Source organism: Bos taurus, chromosome 4, assembly GCF_002263795.3.
Source record: "Bos taurus isolate L1 Dominette 01449 registration number 42190680 breed Hereford chromosome 4, ARS-UCD2.0, whole genome shotgun sequence".
NCBI classification, from domain to species: domain Eukaryota; kingdom Metazoa; phylum Chordata; class Mammalia; order Artiodactyla; family Bovidae; genus Bos; species Bos taurus.
In genome coordinates this window covers 76535254-76554679 of record NC_037331.1, presented here as the reverse complement: position 1 = coordinate 76554679, position 19426 = coordinate 76535254, and the positions used below count along the sequence as shown (strand labels likewise).

General features: G+C 61.0%; 2 protein-coding genes across 15 annotated transcripts in view; one reads left to right on the top strand and one right to left on the bottom strand.

The window, feature by feature from the left end:
- Positions 1-4497, top strand: part of CCM2 (CCM2 scaffold protein) — a 53418-nt gene extending 48921 nt beyond the window's left edge. For all 14 annotated transcript variants that reach the window (XM_005205585.4, XM_005205584.5, XM_059885470.1 and 11 more), the window contains 5 exons: positions 251-386; positions 1660-1717; positions 2043-2181; positions 2851-2989; positions 3983-4497. In XM_005205585.4, the coding sequence (XP_005205642.1) occupies positions 251-386; positions 1660-1717; positions 2043-2181; positions 2851-2989; positions 3983-4263 (753 nt within the window). In that variant the 3' untranslated portion in view covers positions 4264-4497. The remainder of the gene's footprint in view (positions 1-250; positions 387-1659; positions 1718-2042; positions 2182-2850; positions 2990-3982) is intronic.
- A 1423-nt stretch (positions 4498-5920) lies between these two features.
- On the bottom strand, positions 5921-17002 carry NACAD (NAC alpha domain containing). The gene is made up of 8 exons (NM_001435195.1): positions 16874-17002; positions 7501-14754; positions 7253-7365; positions 7097-7171; positions 6561-6707; positions 6334-6483; positions 6100-6222; positions 5921-6002 (listed from the first exon to the last, which is right to left on the bottom strand). The coding sequence occupies exons 1-8, from the start codon at positions 16938-16940 to the stop codon at positions 5988-5990; spliced, it is 7944 nt and encodes a 2647-aa protein (NP_001422124.1). The 5' UTR covers positions 16941-17002; the 3' UTR covers positions 5921-5987.
- Positions 17003-19426: the final 2424 nt, after the last annotated feature.

The following is a 19426-nucleotide window of genomic DNA, read 5'->3' as shown; positions in this document are numbered from 1 at the left end:
CTGCTCTCTGCCCTTTTCCTGAGGCTGGCACGAGTGCTGAGATGGCTGTGGGTGGAAGAGCAGTGGAGGAGGAGGGCCAGAGGTGACGCTTCTGCGGGTCCAGAGAGCCTCCTGGGTGTGGCTGGCATCCTCGTGGCCCTAGTGGGCAGTGGGAGACAGTGGGCCCTGGTTCTAGGTGTTCGTTCTGCAAGTGAGGTGTCGGATGCCTAGGAAGTGACCTGGAAGGCTCAGCCTTGTCCTCAATTGGCAGGTCGCCGCGGAAGAGCTGTGCTCCCTGCTTGGCCAGGTCTTCCAGATCGTGTACACGGAGTCCACCATTGACTTCCTGGACAGAGCCATATTTGATGGGGCCTCGACACCCACCCACCACCTATCCCTTCACAGTGGTACGTGAGCAGCTGAGCTCCCTCTCCCCTTCCCACCAGGGCTTTGCTGCAAGCTCCTGGCAGAATAGCACCTGGGTGGCCACCATCCAGGGCGGACTTTGAGTCAACACCCTTCGTTTCCAGACTTCACTGTTCACGTGTTCCCCCCAGCTCCCTCCTTTAGGCCCCCTGGTGGCTTCCTGCATAACTCTGGGGGCCAAGAACACTTACTCTGGAACCACAGGTGGCTAAAGTCACTGTACCAAACTTAGAAGTGAGGCCCCACCATGGGTGTGGGGCCCCTTCCCAGGTGCAGGCTGCCCAGGGCAGGGTGGGGGCGGCGGCAGGAAGAGCAAAGAGCCCAAAAGCAATGCAGGGGGACTGGCGCTCGGAGCTAGAGGACTGTTCTGGGAATTGTAAGCTCACAGCACACTTAGTTTACACGTAGCCCACTGAAGCTCAGTCTTCTAAACACCGGAGCATCTACTTTTCAAATAAATAGTTTACTGAGGATCTGTGGCTTCTGTCAGTCAGGGGAACAGGAAGAAAGATATTGGAGACAGCTCAGCGGTGGCCTCCAGGGCTGGAGGCCCCTGGTCTCTCTGTGGAGAGGAGTCCAGCCCCACTCCCTTCACTGCGACTCACACATCCTGTGAACAGCGCAGAACCCTCTGCGTGTAAACACGAAGCTGCAGGGGCTCTCTGAGAAAGGGCTGGTTCCCTGGCTGCGTCCTCGTCTCGCTGTTTGTGCTGGAGCTGCTTGCAGCCCCACAAAGATAGCCTGGTGAGGCTGGTAGTCTGTCCTCATGGGCAGGTGGGAAGGTTGAGGCCCCAGTGGGCAGCAGGTGGTTTATTGAGCTATATTTAAACATTCAGCTTTAGTGTGATTGCTTTGGCCCTTGCGTTTGTTTGTTTTTATAATAAACTGTTTTACTAAAGATACACACAAATCGAAAGTGTACAGCTGAATGAGTTTTCACAAAGTAGACATAGGGATGTTCACTGTCTGCTGATGAAGCTTCTCTCGTTCTGGCCACTGGGGAGCCTGCTTCAGCCCCACCACTTGGCACATCTTCTGGGGACCAGAGCATCGTCCTGGCTCCTGTCCAGACCCACGGCAGGTGGTGCATCTCAGGAGAAGAAGGTGTGGGTGCAGCCCAAAGGGTGCACCCCAGGGGTCTGGGCGGCTCCCCACCACCAGGGCTCGGCCTCTTCTGCTTAGCATGTGAATACTGGGCTCAGGGCCCCCTCCCTCAGATAACCAGAAGCTTCTGTGTTCTGCATTTCCACACAGATGACTCTTCCACAAAGGTGGACATGAAGGAGCCATATGAGACGGAAGCCAGCACTTTGTGAGTACCCCCACCTGGGTCTCAGCGCTGCCCACGCAGCTGCATGGCCCCACCTTCCTTCCCCAGTTTCAGGAGTCTTCCAGTGAATGGGCTCCTCCGGGTCACACTAGTGATGTCACTGCTCCACTGAGACCCTGCTAGGCTGCTGGCCCCTTCTGGGTCCTTCCCTGCACATGTCCTTCTCTGTCTTTGCCCGAGCACCTCCTCCATGACAGGCCTCCTCTTTGTTTCAGCCCCTGGCTCTCACTGAATCCCGGGCGGTGAGGGTGAGGCCTGGGGCAGGGCTAGGGGGCCGCCCACCCATGACTTGGCTTGCGCCTTGCAGCTCCTTCCCCGAGTGTGCACATGCAGGCGGCGTCTCGCCCTTGTCCTTCTGCATGCAGACGGCACCCCACGCCAAGACGGTCAGCGAGAGTGAGCTGAGTGCCACGGCTGCGGAGCTTCTGCAGGACTACATGCTCACGGTACGCCGCCTGCCACTCGCCCACCAAGGTCAGAAGACGCTGGCCCCGCCAGCAGGCCTGTGTGCAGTGCCTTCAGGCTAGGAGCTCCCTGGAAGAGATGGGAGGAAGGCTTGCTTCCCCATGGGTGGAGCTGGGGGGAGCGTGGATGCCTTGCTTACAACTGGGCCTTGAAGTCTTTCCTACCAGGTCAGTTTTTGGAAAGAGCGCGAGGTGGCCAAGGCCTGAGCTTGGGGCTGCTCTGGCCTCTGGGGCTGAACCACAGACCTGTCTCTGGGTCCCTGGTGGTGAATGGTAGCATGGGGTGCTACCATGGAAGGGCCAGATGGGCCTTGTTATTGCTCAGCAGACTTTTCCCCTGTCCCTCGACTTCACGTCATTAAAAACTTGGTCAGTACACCGAATATCACTCTGGGCTCTGTGTGCAATTCGGTGGCTCCTGGCAGTGGTGTCAGACATGCAGCCTCCACCCAGCCACCTGGTGGCCAGCCAGGTGGCAGGTTAAAGCAGATGGTGTAGGCTGGTCTCCGAGGCACTCTCTGCTGGTGTGGGGACCTCGGGGCTGGTGTGGGGTTCTCCCTCCTGCTGGCCCTCCCGCAGGGGTCAGGCTGGGTGTGGGCAGGGTGGAGGCATCGCCAGTCACCTCCCCACGTGGTCCCGCTCTCTCGGCAGCTGCGCACCAAGCTGTCGTCGCAGGAGATCCAGCAGTTTGCAGCGCTGCTGCACGAATACCGTGACGGCGCCTCAGTGCACGAGTTCTGCATCAACCTGCGGCAGCTCTATGGGGACAGCCGCAAGTTCCTGCTGCTCGGTGAGCGCGGGGTGGGTGGGCTCCCTTAGGGGTGGAGGCCAGCCAGCCAGCAAGCCGAGTGGTTCTTCCGATGGCGCTTCCCAGTGGCTCTGGGGACCCTGCCCCCAGGGAAGCAGGAGGGGCCCCTTGGGAGCCAGACTCGGGGTGAGGTGGCCACTGTACTGCCCGGTAAGGGCTGAGGGAGGCTCTTCAGAGGAAGTTGGTGCAGGGACAGGTTTGGAGGAGTGGGCAGGAACTTGCTGGGCGGAGGAGTGATGACACCATTCCCAGGGAAAAGCAGCTTTAGCTGAGGCCCCGAGAGCAGAGCCTGCAGAGTCAGCAGGGCGGCCGGGTACTCAGTGCCTGCCACAGCCAGCCAGACACAGCCCTGGATGTGTGTCCACATGCACAAGCACAGTGGAGCGACTGCTTTCCCTGTGCTGATCCCAGAGAACATGGCTGGTGGAGGCTCCCAGGTCCTGGGCTCTGCCCCCGACAATCCAAGGAGGGTGCTATGCTGATGGGGTGGGGTGGAGGTGAAGGGTCAAGTGCAGACCTGCATCCAGTCTGATCTCTTGCTGACCCCACAGGCCCCTTGGAGTCAGCCAACAGCTAAGCCTGGGGTCCAAGGCCTGTTTCATATTGTTCTCACATCAGAGTAGGTGTTCTCACACCTACTTTCCAGGAAGTAGGTGGTCACTTGGGAGCTGGGCAGTGGGGCCTGGTGCTTGGAGCCTTGTGTCAGCCTCCCCTGCACCCTCTCATCTCCTGTGTTTGGAAGCCTGTGAAGTGGGGCTTTCCTGAGGACCAAGGGCAGTGATGTAAGAGTGTGGCTTCTGGCCTGCACCAGCCCTGTTGCCAAGGCAGGGCCAGTCCACAGCACCTGTCAGGACTGGGGCAGACACATGGTGTGGGTGGGGTGGGTTTATCCAGGCCATGGGCCCCCTGGGACAGGCACATGTGTGCTTTCAGCAAGAGGCTTGGCTCAGGGTCACGTGGGCCATGTGTCTGCAGGTCTGCGGCCTTTCATCCCTGAGAAAGACAGCCAGCACTTCGAGAACTTCTTGGAGACCATTGGGGTGAAGGATGGCCGTGGGATCATCACGGACAGCTTCGGCAGGTACCGCCGGGCCACAAGCTCCACCTCCACCTCCACCTCCAACGGGAACAGGGCCGCGGGCAGCTCTGACGACCAGTCCGTGCCCTCAGAGGGGGATGAGTGGGACCGCATGATCTCGGACATCAGCAATGACATCGAGGCGCTGGGTTGCAGCATGGATCAGGACTCGGCCTGATGGTGCCCGGGCCCCTGCCAGTCGCCCTCCTGGGCCCCGGACATAGGTGGCTCTACTGTGAAGGAGGCACCCCCGTGCTGGGGCAGAAAGTCAAGCCGCACCCACCTGCATGCCACCCTGCCTCGGGAGGGGGTCCTGTCAGCCAGACCCTGGACAGCTGTCATTTTGCACACGACGTTTCTATTGAAACTCTCAGAGACCTTAAAAGAAGTTTACTGCAATGTGAATAATTTATCTCTGGTTGCCATTGTGTTTCTGCTCCAGTGGGACAAGAGCTGGGGACTCCATTCTGGCCTCTGTCTCAGACCCACATGCCCTGGCTGGGCACAGTGGACTGAGCACCTGTGCCCGACACCTACAGGGAGGGCCTGATTGGGGTTTGTGGACACAGGGCAGGGAGCAGGTGTCTTGAGCACACGTGGACATGAGCACTGGGCTCTCGGAGGGGCTCGCTGTCCTCTAGCCCTTCACCTGAGCCCATGATCTCAGGCCACATTCACCGTCAGGGTGGTTCACAGCAAACCTGCACACCATGCCTTTACCAGAAGTGCCATCCCCACCCTGAGAGCATAGCATCTTGGAGCCCAGGGTCCCTGTCATCAGGGAGGCCAGTGGGGGCCAGTCAAACCCTGTGGCCTTGGTCCCCCCTGGGTGGGGCCCCTCCTGTGTCCTTGGGACGTGGGGAGGCCATGGGGGTGACCTCAGGGCCATCTCCCTGGAGGCTGGGGCCTGGGCACTGCAGTGCAGGCGCGGGGAGGCCCAGCTCTGGGACTCCTTCCTCACCCCCAAGATACCGCACCTCGAGGCTCCTGACTGCATATGCAAGAAGCCCCGGTGGGCCCCCGGGAGGGAGGGCAGAGATGTGGGCTCGCTGTCCAGCTCTGTGGGAACCAGGCAGGGGTCTGCAGTCCCCTAGGCTCCCTCCCTGCTGACAAGGGGCAGGACTGGAGGAGAGATCTCAGACCTCATTCTGGCCCTGGCGGACCAGGTGCTGGTTGTGGGCCTGGGCTGGGCAGAGCTAAGGGAGACAGTTGGTAGATGCCGTCTCTAGGTGAGTGTGTGAATTAACCTGCCCTGGAAGCATCTGGAACAGCTAAAGATAGCCACGTGGGCCAGGGGCCATCCCTTCCATAGCCCACCCTGTGCTTGTGAACAGTGGGGACCTTGTGTCCCCTGAGCCTTCTGTGATGGTCAGGAACTGCTCCTCTTCTCCAGGGGCTCCACCCACACGTGGTCCTGCACTCAGTGGTCTCCCTCTTTTGTCCTGGGACGTCACCCCCACCCTGCGGCTCCCTGGACTTTGTAGGAGAGAGAGGACAGGGAGAGGTGGTGACTCCTAGAGTTGGGCCACAGCGGGGGGCCAGGAACTTCGGGAGATTAAGTGCTGCTCACCTTAGCAGACACTACTTCCCACAGCTCTTCCAGCTCGGGGGCCCCTGCATCTGGGGAGTTCCTTCCAGAAACTGCCATTCCCAGGCCCATGATTTGGGCCACAGCCAAGTGACTGGACTGCCCACAATCCCTGGGCAAGGTGGATTCCCTGGGACGTGGGGGAGGGACCACCACCCTCCTTAGGACCTGTGTGGCTTCAGGAAGTGTCTGCACACCTCCTGCAATCCGTTTAGCCAGAGCCTGCGCTGGAGGAGCAGAGAGGCGATGAAGGGACACCACTTTATTGAGCAGCAGAGCTAGGGGGCAGGGGTGGAGCCGGGTCTGGTCAGCAACTACATTGTCAGCTCCTGTGAGAATTGTAGAAGGAGAGGGTCATGTTGAGGGACATGGCAGTCCCTGGCATGAGACAGCAGCAGGGCATTTGCGGAGGGGCCAGCCACTCACCATGATGGCGTTGACGATGTCACTCTGGTTGTCCCTCAGGGCCCGCACAGCCTTGGCCCTTGACACGTTGGCCTGCGCCATCACCAGCTCAATGTCCCGCAGCTCCAGTCCTGCCTCATCCACCTGGAGCGGGATATGCAGGGAGGTGCTGGAATGGCCCCCTCCCCCAGTGAGAGGCCCCCAGGCAAAACTGCTCCCCTCCACAAGACTGAGCTGTGGGCCCGTTGGCCTCACCTCCTCCTCGTCTTCCTCCTCCTCCTCCTCCTCGCACTCGGGTCTCACCCTCGGCCCAGGTGCTGACTCGGGCACCAGGGCGGAGGGCTCCGAGGGCACTTTGAACTTCTCAGCCGCAGCTCTGTGCACCTGCTGCGACAGGTCCTCGATCTGCAGTACAGAGGTCAGCTGTCAGCTGAGCCCACGCCCCAGACCCCCTCCCCGCGCCCGTGGCCAGCCGCTCAGACCTTGGCCTCGCCGAAGACCACGTAGGTGTCTGAGGCTGGGCTCTTAAAGACATCGGGCTTGGCAATGACAAAGAGGATGTTCTTGGACTTCTGGATGGTGATCCTGGTGACCCCCTGGATCTGTCGTAAGCCCAGCTTGGACATCGCCTGGAAGCACAATGGTCTCAGACCTGGGCATGGGCCCCAAAGTTCCCAGTCGGGTTGGGGGAGAGGAGCAAGTCCAGGGGAAACGCCAGGGACACAAGGGTTTCCGCCACCCACCCTCTGTGGAGCCTCCCAGGTGGCTCCCCATGTGAGCAAATAGGACGTCGGACTCAGGCTGTGTCTGTTTGAACTGACAGCCCGGCCCCAGTTACTTCACCCAAGGCATCCAGTTACTCCCTTTATCCCAGGGCCCCCATCGATGGGATTCATAAGCTGTGGGGTGGGAAAGGGTCCCCTTACGCTGCCAGCCCCACTCTTGGGGTGGCTGGGGTTGTCTGGCCAGCCTGGCCCCTCCTGGAGGGAGCAGAGTCCCAGCTGGGTGCCCAGCACACCTTTCGGGCCTTCTTCTCACTGCGACTCTGCTTGGCTTTGGCAACCGTCTCCTCGCTCCCGCTGCCGGCTGGTGCCTGGAGAAGAAAGGGGGTCTGAGCACCCGAGGGCAGGGCACGGAGTCCTCCCCTGGGCTCACAACCTGGCTTTTTGGGCACCTGGGCTGGGCACTGTGCAGTCTGTGGTCCTGGGAGGTCCTGCTCCTCCAGCTCAGCTGACGACTCCCCGTGGCTGTCCGAGTGCTGGCCGGAGCCCAGAGCGCGGGGTGAGTCTGAGGAAGGGGAGTGTGAGGATGGCCTGCCCTTCTGGACAGGGGCACGGGGCGAGCAGCTCTGGCATCCCTGCCCAGCCCTCTGCCCCCTGGGTCCCTGGCTCAGGACAGTGCTGTCGCCTGCATCCCACTCACCTTCCTCCAAACTGTCACCGTCATCCTGCTGCTCGGTGGCTGGGAGCCCTCGAGGGCCGGCTGGGCTCCGGGGCCCAGAGCCAGGAGGCACTTGGCGAGGGGGCGAGAGCCTCGAGGCCGGGTCTTTGGCATGGGTACCCCTCTTGGGGGCTGCCTTGGGGCTGAGGAGGGTGGGGTGGGGTGGGAGGCTGACCTGCCCAGCCCCAGGGGGGTTTGTGATCCCTGAGGAGGCGGCCACCGCCCGCTGGGCTCTTGGCCGAGGTGGTGGGTGGCTCGGAGAACCCAGGGGCTCCGCGCCCTCCACCAAGTCTTCCCGGGGGCCCCGGCAAGGGCAGGGGGCAGGGGATGCCAGGGGGGTTGGGACTGCCTCCATGAGGATACCAGGAGCGGGGGGCTCAGGGCCCTGGATCCTGTCTTGGGGTGCACTGGGCAGGCCCCCTATGGGGCTTTCTGGAGGCTGCAGTGGGGAGGGGCCAAGGACTCCAAGTGCTGCCTGAGCCCGCTCTCCCTTGCCCGGGCCCAGCACAGGCTTTGGCTGCCTCAAGGGCAGTGGAGATGTTGGGGCAGGATCTTTGGCACAGTGCCCTCCCAGCCTGGGCACAGCTCTTGAAGGAGACTGTGAGCAGGAGCCCAGCCCAGCCTCTGAGCCCACAGCCATGGGAAGCCTGTGCCCAAGAGTGGCCCTTCCCTCCTCCACTGGGCTTGGGGGCCCCAACTGGCCAACCTCTAGGCTGGCAGTAGGACACACCCCTGGGCCATGAACCACTGGCTTTAGGGCCTCATGCCCCTGGTGCTCAACCCCCAGGGCCACCTTTGGGGGTGAGCTGGACTCAGCTCCATCACCCCCATGTGCACAGATATCATGACAGGCTTCCTGCTCAGGTGCCAAAATGCCCTCGGCTACTTCCTCCCCGCTGGAGTCAGGCTTTGGGGGACCTTGGGCGGCTGTGAAAGGCTTAGGTGTGTCTGGGATCTCTGTGGCAGGCTTGGAGGGGCCTGCATCTCCCTCCAAGGGTGTCCGAGCATCTGCAGGTAGGTCTGGGCCACCCAGATGTATCTGATCCAAGGCCAGAGAGTCTGATCCTCCAGTGTGGTCTGGGTCTCTTTCCTCAGGCGCTGGCCTCAGTCCCAGGGTCTTTCTTCCTTTCCTATGGGCTGCAGTGGTTGTGGGCTCTGTCTTTTGGGTACAGCCTGTGTCAGTCATCAGGGCTTGAGGGCTGGCACTGGTGGCAGATACTTGACTGGAGGGGAGACCTGCATCCTGCTGGGGCGGGAAGGCTATCAGCTCCTCTTCTTCTGAGTGGGGCTCCGGGCTGGCCTCGGAGGCTGATCCCTGGACCAAGGGGAGACCTGCATCCTGCAGGGGTGAGGAGGCTGTCAGCTCCTCTTCTGAGTGGGGCTCCAGGCTGGCCTCAGAGGCTGATCCCTGGACCAAGGGGAGACCTGTGTCCTGCAGGGGTGGGGAGGCTGTCAGCTCCTCTTCTGAGTGGGGCTCCGGGCTGGTCTCAGAGGCTGATCCCTGGACGAAGGGGAGACCTGCGTCCTGCAGGGGTGGGGAGGCTGTGAGATCTTCTGACTGGGGCTCAGGGCTGGCCTTGGACGCAGATCCCTGGACCAAGGGGAGACCTGCGTCCTGCAGAGTTGGCAATGCTGTCAGCTCCTCTTCTGACTGGGGCTCTGAGCTGGCCTCGGAGGCAGATCCCTGGACGAAGGGGAGACCTGCGTCCTGCAGGGGTAGGGAGGCTGTGAGATCTTCTTCTTCTGAGTGGGGCTCCGGGCTGGCCTTGAAGGCTGATCCCTGGACCAAGGGGAGACCTGTGTCCTGCAGGGGTGGGGAGGCTGTGAGATCTTCTTCTTCTGAGTGGGGCTCCAGGCTGGCCTCGAAGGCTGATCCCTGGACCAAGGGGAGACCCGCGTCCTTCAGGGGTGAGGAGGCTGTGAGATCTTCTTCTGACTGGGATTCAGGGCTGGCCTCGGAGGCAGATCCCTGGACCAAGGGGAGACCTGCATCCTGCAGATGTGAAGATGCTGTCAGCTCCTCTTCTTCTGACTGGGGCTCTGAGCTGGCATCAGAGGCAGATCCCTGGACCAAGGGGAGACCAGCAACCTGCAGGGGTGGGGATGCTGTCACTTCTGACTGGAGCTCAGGGCTGGCCTTGGAGGCAGATCCCTGGACCAAGGGGAGACCTGCATCCTGCAGAGTTGGGGATGCTGTCAGCTCCTCTTCTGATTGGGGCTCTGAGCTGGCCTCGGAGGCAGATCCCTGGACGAAGGGGAGACCTGCGTCCTGCAGGGGTGGGGAGGCTGTCAGCTCCTCTTCTGAGTGGGGCTCTGAGCTGGCCTCAGATGCAGATCCCTGGACCAAGGGGAGACCTGCGTCCTGCAGAGTTGGGGAGGCTGTTAGCTCCTCTTCTTCTGACTGGGGCTCTGAGCTGGCCTCGGAGGCAGATCCCTGGACCAAGGGGAGACCTGCATCCTGCAGGGGTGGGGAGGCTGTCAGCTCCTCTTCTGATTGGGGCTCTGAGCTGGCCTCGGAGGCAGATCCCTGGACGAAGGGGAGACCTGCGTCCTGCAGGGGTGGGGAGGCTGTCAGCTCCTCTTCTGAGTGGGGCTCTGAGCTGGCCTCAGATGCAGATCCCTGGACCAAGGGGAGACCTGCGTCCTGCAGAGTTGGGGAGGCTGTCAGCTCCTCTTCTTCTGACTGGGGCTCTGAGCTGGCCTCGGAGGCAGATCCCTGGACCAAGGGGAGACCTGCATCCTGCAGGGGTGGGGAGGCTGTCAGCTCCTCTTCTTCTGACTGGGGCTCTGAGCTGGCATCGGAGGCAGATCCCTGGACCAAGGGGAGACCTGCATCCTGCAGGGGTGGGGAGGCTGTCAGCTCTTCTTCTGAGTGAGGCTCTGAGCTGGCCTCAGATGCAGATCCCTGGACCAAGGGGAGACCTGCGTCCTGCAGAGTTGGGGAGGCTGTCAGCTCCTCTTCTTCTGACTGGGGCTCTGAGCTGGCATCGGAGGCAGATCCCTGGACCAAGGGGAGACCTGCATCCTTCACGGGTGGGGAGGCTGTCAGGTCTTCTTCTTCTGACTGGGGCTCAGGGCTGACCTTAGATGCAGATCCCTGGACCAAGGGAAGTCCTGCGTCCTGCAGGGGTGGGGAGGCTGTCAGCTCCTCTTCTGACTGGGGCTCTGAGCTGGCATCGGAGGCAGATCCCTGGACCAAGGGGAGACCTGTGTCCTGCAGGGGTGGGGATGCTGTCACTTCTTCTGACTGGAGCTCAGGGCTGGCCTCGGAGGCAGATCCATGGACCAAGGGGAGACCTGCGTCCTGCAGATGCGAAGATGCTGTCAGCTCCTCTTCTTCTGACTGGGGCTCTGAGCTGGCATCGGAGGCAGATCCCTGGACCAAGGAGAAACCTGTGTCCTGCAGGTGCAAGGATGCTGTCAGCTCCTCTTCTTCTGACTGGGGCTCAGTGCTGGCCTCAGAAACAGATCCCTGGACCAAGGGGAGACCTGCGTCCTGCAGATGCGAAGATGCTGTCAGCTCCTCTTCTTCTGACTGGGGCTCTGAGCTGGCATCGGAGGCAGATCCCTGGACCAAGGGGAGACCTGTGTCCTGCAGGGGTGGGGATGCTGTCACTTCTTCTGACTGGAGCTCAGGGCTGGCCTCAGAGGCAGATCCATGGACCAAGGGGAGACCTGTGTCCTGCAGGGGTGGGGAGGCTGTCAGCTCCTCTTCTTCTGACTGGGGTTCAGGGCTGGCCTTGGAGGCAGATCCCTGGACCAAGTGGAGACCTGTGTCCTGCAGGGGTGAGGATGCTGTCACTTCTTCTTCTGACTGGAGCTCAGGGCTGGCCTTGAAGGCAGATCCCTGGACCAAGTGGAGACCTGTGTCCTGCAGGGGTAAGGATGCTGTCAGTTCCTCTTCTTCTGACTGGGGCTCAGGGCTGGCCTCAGAGGCAGGTCCATGGACCAAGGGAAGTCCTGCATCCTGCAGGGGCGGGGATGCTTTCAGATCTGACTGGTGGTCAGGGCTGGCCTCAGAAGCAGATCCTTGGACCAAGGGGAGACCTGCATCCTGCAGGGGTGGGGAGGCTGTGAGATCTTCTTCTTCTGATTGGGGCTCAGGGCTGACCTCAGAGACAGATCCCTGGACCAAGCGGAGACCAGCATCCTGCAGGTGTAAGGATGCTCTTAGATCTTCTGACTGGGACTCAGGGCTGGCATCGGAAGCAGATCCCTGGACCAAGGGGAGACCTGCATCCTGCAGGGGTGGGGAGGCTGTGAGATCTTCTTCTGACTGGGGCTCAGGGCTGGCCTCAGAGACAGATCCCTGGACCAAGGGGAGATCTGTGTCCTGCAGGGGTGGGGAGGCTGTCAGATCCTCTTCTGACTGGGGCTCTGGGCTGGCCTCAGAGGCAGATCCCTGGACCAAGGGGAGACCTTCATCCTTCAGGGGTAAGGATGCTGTCAGATCTTCTGACTGGGGCTCTGGGCTGGCCTCAGAGGCAGATCCCTGGACCAAGGGGAGACTTTCATCTTTCAGGGGTAAGGATGCTGTTAGATCTTCTTCTGACTGAGGCTCAGGGCTGACCTCAGATGCAGATTCCTGGACCAAGGGGAGACCTGCATCCTGAGGGGTTGAGGATGCTGTCAGATCTTCTTCTGACTGGGACTCCGGGCTAGCTTCAGAGGCAGATCCCTGGACCAAGGGGAGACCTGCATCCTGAGGGGTTGAGGATGCTGTCAGATCTTCTTCTGACTGGGACTCCGGGCTAGCTTCAGAGGCAGATCCCTGGACCAAGGGGAGACCTGCATCCTGAGGGGTTGAGGATGCTGTCAGATCTTCTGACTGGGGCTCTGGGCTGGCCTTAGAGGCAGATCCCTGGACCAAGGGGAGACTTTCATCTTTCAGGGGTAAGGATGCTGTTAGATCTTCTTCTGACTGAGGCTCAGGGCTGACCTCAGATGCAGATTCCTGGACCAAGGGGAGACCTGCATCCTGAGGGGTTGAGGATGCTGTCAGATCTTCTTCTGACTGGGACTCCGGGCTAGCTTCAGAGGCAGATCCCTGGACCAAGGGGAGACCTGCATCCTGAGGGGTTGAGGATGCTGTCAGATCTTCTTCTGACTGGGACTCCGGGCTAGCTTCAGAGGCAGATCCCTGGACCAAGGGGAGACCTGCATCCTGAGGGGTTGAGGATGCTGTCAGATCTTCTTCTTCTGACTGGGACTCCGGGCTAGCTTCAGAGGCAGATCCCTGGACCAAGGGGAGACCTGCATCCTGCGGGGTTGAGGATGCTGTCAGATCTTTTTCTTCTGACTGGAGCTCCGGGCTAGCTTCAGAGGCAGATCCCTGGACCAAAGGGAGACCTGCATCCTGCGGGGTTGAGGATGCTGTCAGATCTTCTTCTTCTGACTGGAGCTCCGGACTAGCTTCAGAGGCAGATCCCTGGACCAAGGGGAGACCTTCATCCTTCAGGGGTAAGGATGCTGTCAGATCTTCTTCTGACTGGGGCTCTGGGCTAGCTTCAGAGGCAGATCCCTGGACCAAGGGGAGCAGGTGTGAGGATGCTGTCAGCTCCTCTTCTTCCAGCTGGGGCTCAGGGCTGGTCTCGGAGGCAGATTCCTGGACCCAGGGGATACCTGCATCCTGAAAGGGTGGGAATGCTGCTGGGTCCACTTCTGGCTGGGGTTCAGGGCTGGTTGCAGCGGCAAACCCCTGGCCTGTGTCTTCCTTCAGGGTTTGTAGAGAGTTGAGGTCTGCTTCTCTCTTCAAAATCCAGGGCTCTGGGCCTAAAGTAGCAGTATCTCCCTCCTGCAGGGGCTGAGACATGATTGGGGCAACAGGTACTGGCCCCATGGTGGAGCCTGGCTCTTCTCCCTGGGCCTGCGGGCTCACCCCAGTGAGGTCCAGAGATTCCTGTGGAATGTGAGGGGCCATAGCAGAAGACACCTGGGCTGCAGCGGGACCCACCCTCATTATCTCGGAGATGGGTTCCTGATTCTTGGCAGCCTGGCCAGCCTCTCCCTTGGACACCCCAAGAGCGAGCTCTGGGCCCCAGGAGGCAGCCTCCCCAGGGCTGTCCTGGAGCAGTGTGGCGGGCTGTGCGTGGGGCTCTCCACTGTACAGCCTCTCATCATCCGCCCCCGTGTAGGATGCCGAGTCGGGGTCAGAGGAGGCAGCCGAGGTGTCATCCCGGAAGGCGAAGGCCTCATCCACGCCCTCAGTGATGGACAGGTCGGACAGTGACTGCAGGGAGGATGCGAATGTGCTATCATCCTCGCCCTCCCCGGCTAGGTCCCCTCTGGGGAGGGGGACCTCCTGCTCCTCTTCTTGCTCCTCCTCCTCCACTTCCTCCTCCTCGTGGGGCAGGGGTGTCACCTCCACCGCCTCCACCTGGAAGATCAGGCTGCCTTGGAAGGGCAGGAGGTAAGCAGGGATCATCGGGTCGTTGGCCAAGAAGTCCAGCTCGAAGAAGTGGCCCTCCTGGCCCCAGGAAGAGCTGCTGTCTGCTGAGAGGCTGGACTCTGGGGACGAGCTGTCCGGGGTCCCGGCAGGGGGCAGCTCCCTCTCATCGACCACAGATCCAGATGGAGAAAAGCCCCAGCCAGAGGGCACATCCAGCCCTTCGGCCAGGGCCTGCAGGCTCAGGGAGCAGGATGGGGATGAGGCCCAGCTGTCCCCATCTGCCGTGATGTACGAGCCAGTGGGCGAGGCTGGCGGCGAGTCCCCCAGCTCAGCCTGGGCATCCTGGGCGTCCCTGTGGGGCCCGGGGCCAGGGAGCAGGGTGGAGGCTGTCTTGGTGGGGGTGGAGGGAGGCGTGAAGTAGGAATCAGAGTCTGGGGCGGGGAAAGGCACAGGAGGGTCACCCTGAGAACAGAACTCGGGGGGTGGGTTCAAATTAGCATGCCCACCCTCCCAGTCCCTGAGCTCCGGCATGGTTGCCCTGGGCAATGGGGCTGCCTGGCATGTCTCCTCGCCCATGACAATCCGGGGCTCCAGGGAGGCTGGGAGAGGACCTTCAGTAGGCCGAACCTCAGCAGGCCCTGGACTGGGGCCGCCCTCTGCCTGGACTGTCCAGGCTGAGGGGGCGCGGCCCGGCCCTGCATCCCAGCTGGCTCCCTCAGGTGGGGGCCGGGCACCAGGCTTGCCGTGCAGGAACGTGAGAGCCAGGGTGCTGGGCCCAGATGTCAGGGCACAGTGCTCCAGCCGGTCCCCCTTTGGGGTGGTAGCCTCAGCTGCATCACAGGACAGATCTGTGGAGACAGAAGGGCGTGAGAAGGGCAGGCATCTTCCCTGAGAGGCAGCTCCCTGGCTGCAGCTGCCCCTCTCTCAGACAAGAATTGAGCACAGAAGTGGGGGCCCACGAGGGTGAGTGTCCGCTGAAAAGCGAGGTCAGGAGAAGGAAAGGGTATTGCTGTGCCTGAGGGATGATTTCCAAGAGTTCTTCCATGGCGAGCAGCTTGGGGTCTGGCTTTTCTCCAAGATGCTCGTTAAAGATGAGACCAGCTCCTGTCTCTTAGGACACTAACTTGCTGACTCCATGCACGTAATCTGTGCCGCCTCAGCCGGGCTTGCCAGGAAAGGTCTGCTCATGACCTCCTAGGTCAGTGGGCCCCCAGGGAGCAGGAAGCCTGCTCTCCACTCAGCTCTGGAACATTCCAGATCTCACACTTGCTGTGAAGTGGGAGTCTTGCTTCTCTGCCTCATCTCTCTCCTTTCTTTGCTGCCTACACCTGAGGACAACCTGTCAGGGTCTCACTGGGCTCCACTGCCCCACCCCTGTTTCTAGAGTTGGCACATGCAAGAGGGAAAGCAGGGGCCACGGTGTGCTGTCCTCAGGCAGGACATCCCAGCTCACTGCTGGCACGGTGATGGCCAATGGTGGAGCACACAGGGGCCCCGCCCTGCCCCATAAGCAGCTCTGAGGGGCTGTGGGCTCTTGGGACTCCGAGTGCATCCGACTGAGTTGCCAGCAGCAGCCACCCTCACAGAGCTGAGGCTCATTTGTGTGGGTCCCATGGCAGTGGATAGGGGCTGCCCAGCTCTGGCCATTTTCTCTGGAGGCTTCCACGTTCACCCATGACCACCCACAAGTACATCTCCTGTGCTTCAGCATTCTGTCTGCAAAGTGGAGGTGAAGCTTAGGGCAACCCCCTCCCCAGGCTCTGCCCATCTGCTGCAGCAGTGGCAGAACCCTGGGCCCTTGGGCCACACTGCTGGGGTGCTGGCGTGGCCAGAGGGTCCTGAGAAGGGGGTCCTTTGGGTCTATGGGAGTGTGATGAACACCTAAACCCTGGAGGTGGGTGTGGCTGGCGGGGCTGGGTGCTGGAGACCAGGCTCTTGGCATTGGCCTGGTAGGGTACCCCTGCGCACCCTCACTGGACTCCAGGACCCTGAGGCAGGCTGAGGGTGGGGTTGGGCGCCAAGAAGACAGAGGAAGGGAAGCCAAAGGTCAGAGATTTTTGTGCCTCATTCAAGGTTGTTAAACAGTTGGAGCAGAAACAGTCCCGACCCACTTTACTGAACCCAGAGGGAGGCCAGGCCCCTGGGCCCAGTATGGGTTTCATCGCCAGGGGACTTCTCACCCACAGCAAAGTGCCCTTGGCCCTCCCGGAGCCACACATGGCTGACCTCCTGCCCAGTGGCCATCCTGGCTGGTCTTCCTGGGCCTAAGGCAGATCCCCTCCAACGCTTGCTCCCTAAGTCTCTCCAAGGATTTGGGCTTGCACTACAGGGCTGATGCTCCTCAGGCCTTGCTCCCCCAGGGCCTCCCACCTTCCAGCCCTCGGGCTTCCCCAGGCTCCAGCTCCAGCCCTGTTCCTCCCTCCGAGCCAGAACCAGTCACCCGCCAGCCGCCAGCCGCTTGGAGGCAGCTCTCAAGCATAGGGGGGGTGGAGGGGGGTAGGGAGTGGGGAGGGCAGGCGCCCCTAGAATCTGCATCCCCAGTGGCTGGGGTGCAGGTGACAACCCACGCTGCAGGGGCCGTGAGGCCCATTGCCACCCCCCCCCCCACACACACACAATGGGGCGCGGCGGGGGACGCCCGCCCACCGGAGCCGGGAAGCTCACGCCTTCAAGTCGCTTTTGGCTCCCGGAGGACATCTAATCCACCCCGCCCTTCCCTGCGGTCCTAAGTAGGGGCCAGGGTTGGGCTACGTTGGGCGAGGACTGGGGACCAAGGAAGGGGACAGTGCGGGGATGGACAAGGGACGGGAACAGAGAGAGGGCGGGGAGGGGGTCGCGAAGAGAAAATGGGACGGAGCTGGTAGAGGGACAGGGTCGGAGAGGGAGAGGGGTAGAGACGAGAAGGGACGAAGAGAGGGGTTGGCAGAGACACACGCAAGCGGGAGGGAGAGCGCGCCGCGGCCTCACCTGTGCGGGGTCCCGGCCCGCCCGCCTCCGGCAGCAGCAGCTCGGCGCGGGCAGCCTCCCCGGGCATGGCCTGGCCGTACGCCCGTCCTTCCGTCCCCTGTCTGTCCGTGAGTCCGTCCCGCGGAGCCTGCGCGGCCACCGCCCCTCGGCCGGGGGGTGAAAGGGGTCAGTGGGTGACGTCAGCGCCGCCCCGCCCGCCCAGCGCCCCGAGTGAGCTAGTGAGCTTGCGCGGGCGCGCCAGGCACTGCGGTGTGCCGGGAGCGCAGGGGGTGGGACAGCCTCCCTCCCTCCCTCCCCATACCCCACCCCGACTGCACTCTTCTCCCGCGGTCCGCGGCCCCGCCTTTCCCGCAGCATCCCAGCCCTTGGGCTCCCTCCTCCCCTCCACTAACGGGAGAGGGGTTCAGGGCCAGTCGGAGGTATCACCCATTAGTCGGGTCGGGAAGAGGCAGAAGGTCGTCAGAATTCGGGGTGCGGGACCGGGGAGGGTGTTGGGGATTCTGGGGGACCGGCGCTTTGCGGGTGGCGGCGCCACAGGTCCCCTGCTCGAACACCCGGCTCCCAGCTGCCTGGGCAGGGGTCCTCATCCTAGCCCGGTGCCTCCATCCAAAAGGTGAGCTGGCGCCGCAGCTCTTCACTGATTGGTCGGTCCTCGCACGTCGGTCTCCGTGGCAACCGCCTCCTGGCTCTATGGTAACCAGAGCCGGCAGGCAGGAGCGCATCAGGGAAAGCAGCCCCAGCGGAGCCTCGGGTTGACTGGTCCCCGGGGTTCCCCGCAGCTCAGTGCTGTCCCATCCTTCAGCTCTTGGGCAATGGAAGGAAGATGGAGATTGCCTTCCTCCATTCTCAGAAGACTCCCTGCCACACCCCCAAGGTTGCAAACCCTCCCTGAGCTTTCCAGAGATGCGCGCTTGCTTCCACACAGGCCCTCCTGCACTCAGATTCACCGAACATCCGCCCCGTGCCAGGCTCTGGGAGACAGTTGAACATTGTCACCATTCCAGAGCTAGACGGAGGCGGGGGTAGGCAATCAGAACGGCCATTGTTGTGGGGGAGGCTCCTCTATCCTCAATCTTCTGTTGGCTCTACCCCGGAGCCCATGGAGCCAGGGGCTGCCTGCTGGGCATCTCCCCAACACACCAGGCACCAGACCCATTATGTTCCAATCTAAGCCCTGCATCTTGCATCCCTCTCAGTCGCTGGAGATCTGTCCATCTATCCACTGATGGGGAGCTCCTCTTCTTTGTCCCTTTTCTCCACACCCATCTTCATCCTCACCTCCTAAGAGTTTCTAAGTTGCCTCCTCCAGGGAATTCCCTAGTGGCCCAGTGATTAGGACTCAGTGCTTTCACTGCTGTGGCCCAGGTTCAATCCCTTGTGGGGGAACTAAGATCTCACAAGCTGTGTCATGACCAACAACAACAAAAAAAACTTGCTTCTTCCTATGGCCTTTCTCTCATCGCCTTAGCTGAGTCCTTCATAAGTCTTCACCGTTCTGCCAACCTCTACCACCTGGCCAACACCACTGACATTCCAGAAAACAAAAGGCTTTCATCAGTGCCTGAGTAGCTTCCTCTTTGGACAGGATGACACAAGTTTGTCTCTCTGCTCCTCCTATAAAGATGTGGTAAATTAGAGACCACCAGAACTGAACTAAGACAAAAAGAGAAAGGTGAGCTGGGGAGGGACCCCAGGATTGGAGGAACAGCAGAGCAGCCTACTCAACAGAAGGGGACCCAAGCCTGGCATTTCCTGTCACCACCAGCTACTACATACTGGGAGGACCAGGCATTCACCCTCATATGAACTGGAGCCTGTGACAACTCTAGGGAGTGTGGCAGAACTGATACTGAAAATCAAGGGGAAGCCTCCTGATAAGGGGCCAAGGGAAGCCATTCCTCCCCACCTCATGCACCCCCTCTCTAGCTCTTGCCCCCCACCCGAGTCTCTGGAGGGTGGGGGCCACTGGCAAAGGAAATTGCACCACAGCAGGTTTTCAGCCCAGTAAGCTGGGTTCCCCACCCCACCCCGACCCCCCACAAGGGCACAGGATGGTCCAGAGCAGGAAGTGCCTCATATCCATTCAAGAGCACCAGCAGAGAGCCCAGTGGCAGGAGACCAACACAGTGCTGTGAGTCATGAGAACCACAGGCCATGTGGCCCAGGACTGCAGCCTGAACCCAAACAGGCTGACTGCCTGCTAAAATTTGAACATGACAGCCTATCTGGGGTATGTGTTTTTTAAAAAAAACCACCCATCATACCAGGAAAATCAGGGACGAACCCAACAATAAGGAAAATTACAATGAGAATAAGAAAAATGTTAAGAAACACAGAACTGAAGTGAATGAAAATAAAGACATTAAATTATGTGGTCTGCAGGTAGAAATGCTGAGGGATATTTACAGCACGTTGGAAGAGAAGAAAGGACTCAAATCGATCATCGAAGTTCCTACCTCAGGAAACTAGGAAAAGGACAAAATCAACTATACTCAGCAGTAAGAAGGAAATAGAGCCAAGAGCAGAAATCAATGAAACAGAAAACAGGAAAAC

Coding starts and splice junctions, on each gene's coding strand:
- NACAD (NM_001435195.1), bottom strand. CDS start 16,940: ATGCCCGGGGAGGCTGCCCGCGCCGAGCTGCTGCTGCCGGAGGCGGGC. Junction 6,708..7,096: donor GTGAGAAGAAGGCCCGAAAG/GTGTGCTGGGCA, acceptor TTGTGCTTCCAG/GCGATGTCCAAGCTGGGCTT. Junction 6,484..6,560: donor TGGTCTTCGGCGAGGCCAAG/GTCTGAGCGGCT, acceptor TCTGTACTGCAG/ATCGAGGACCTGTCGCAGCA.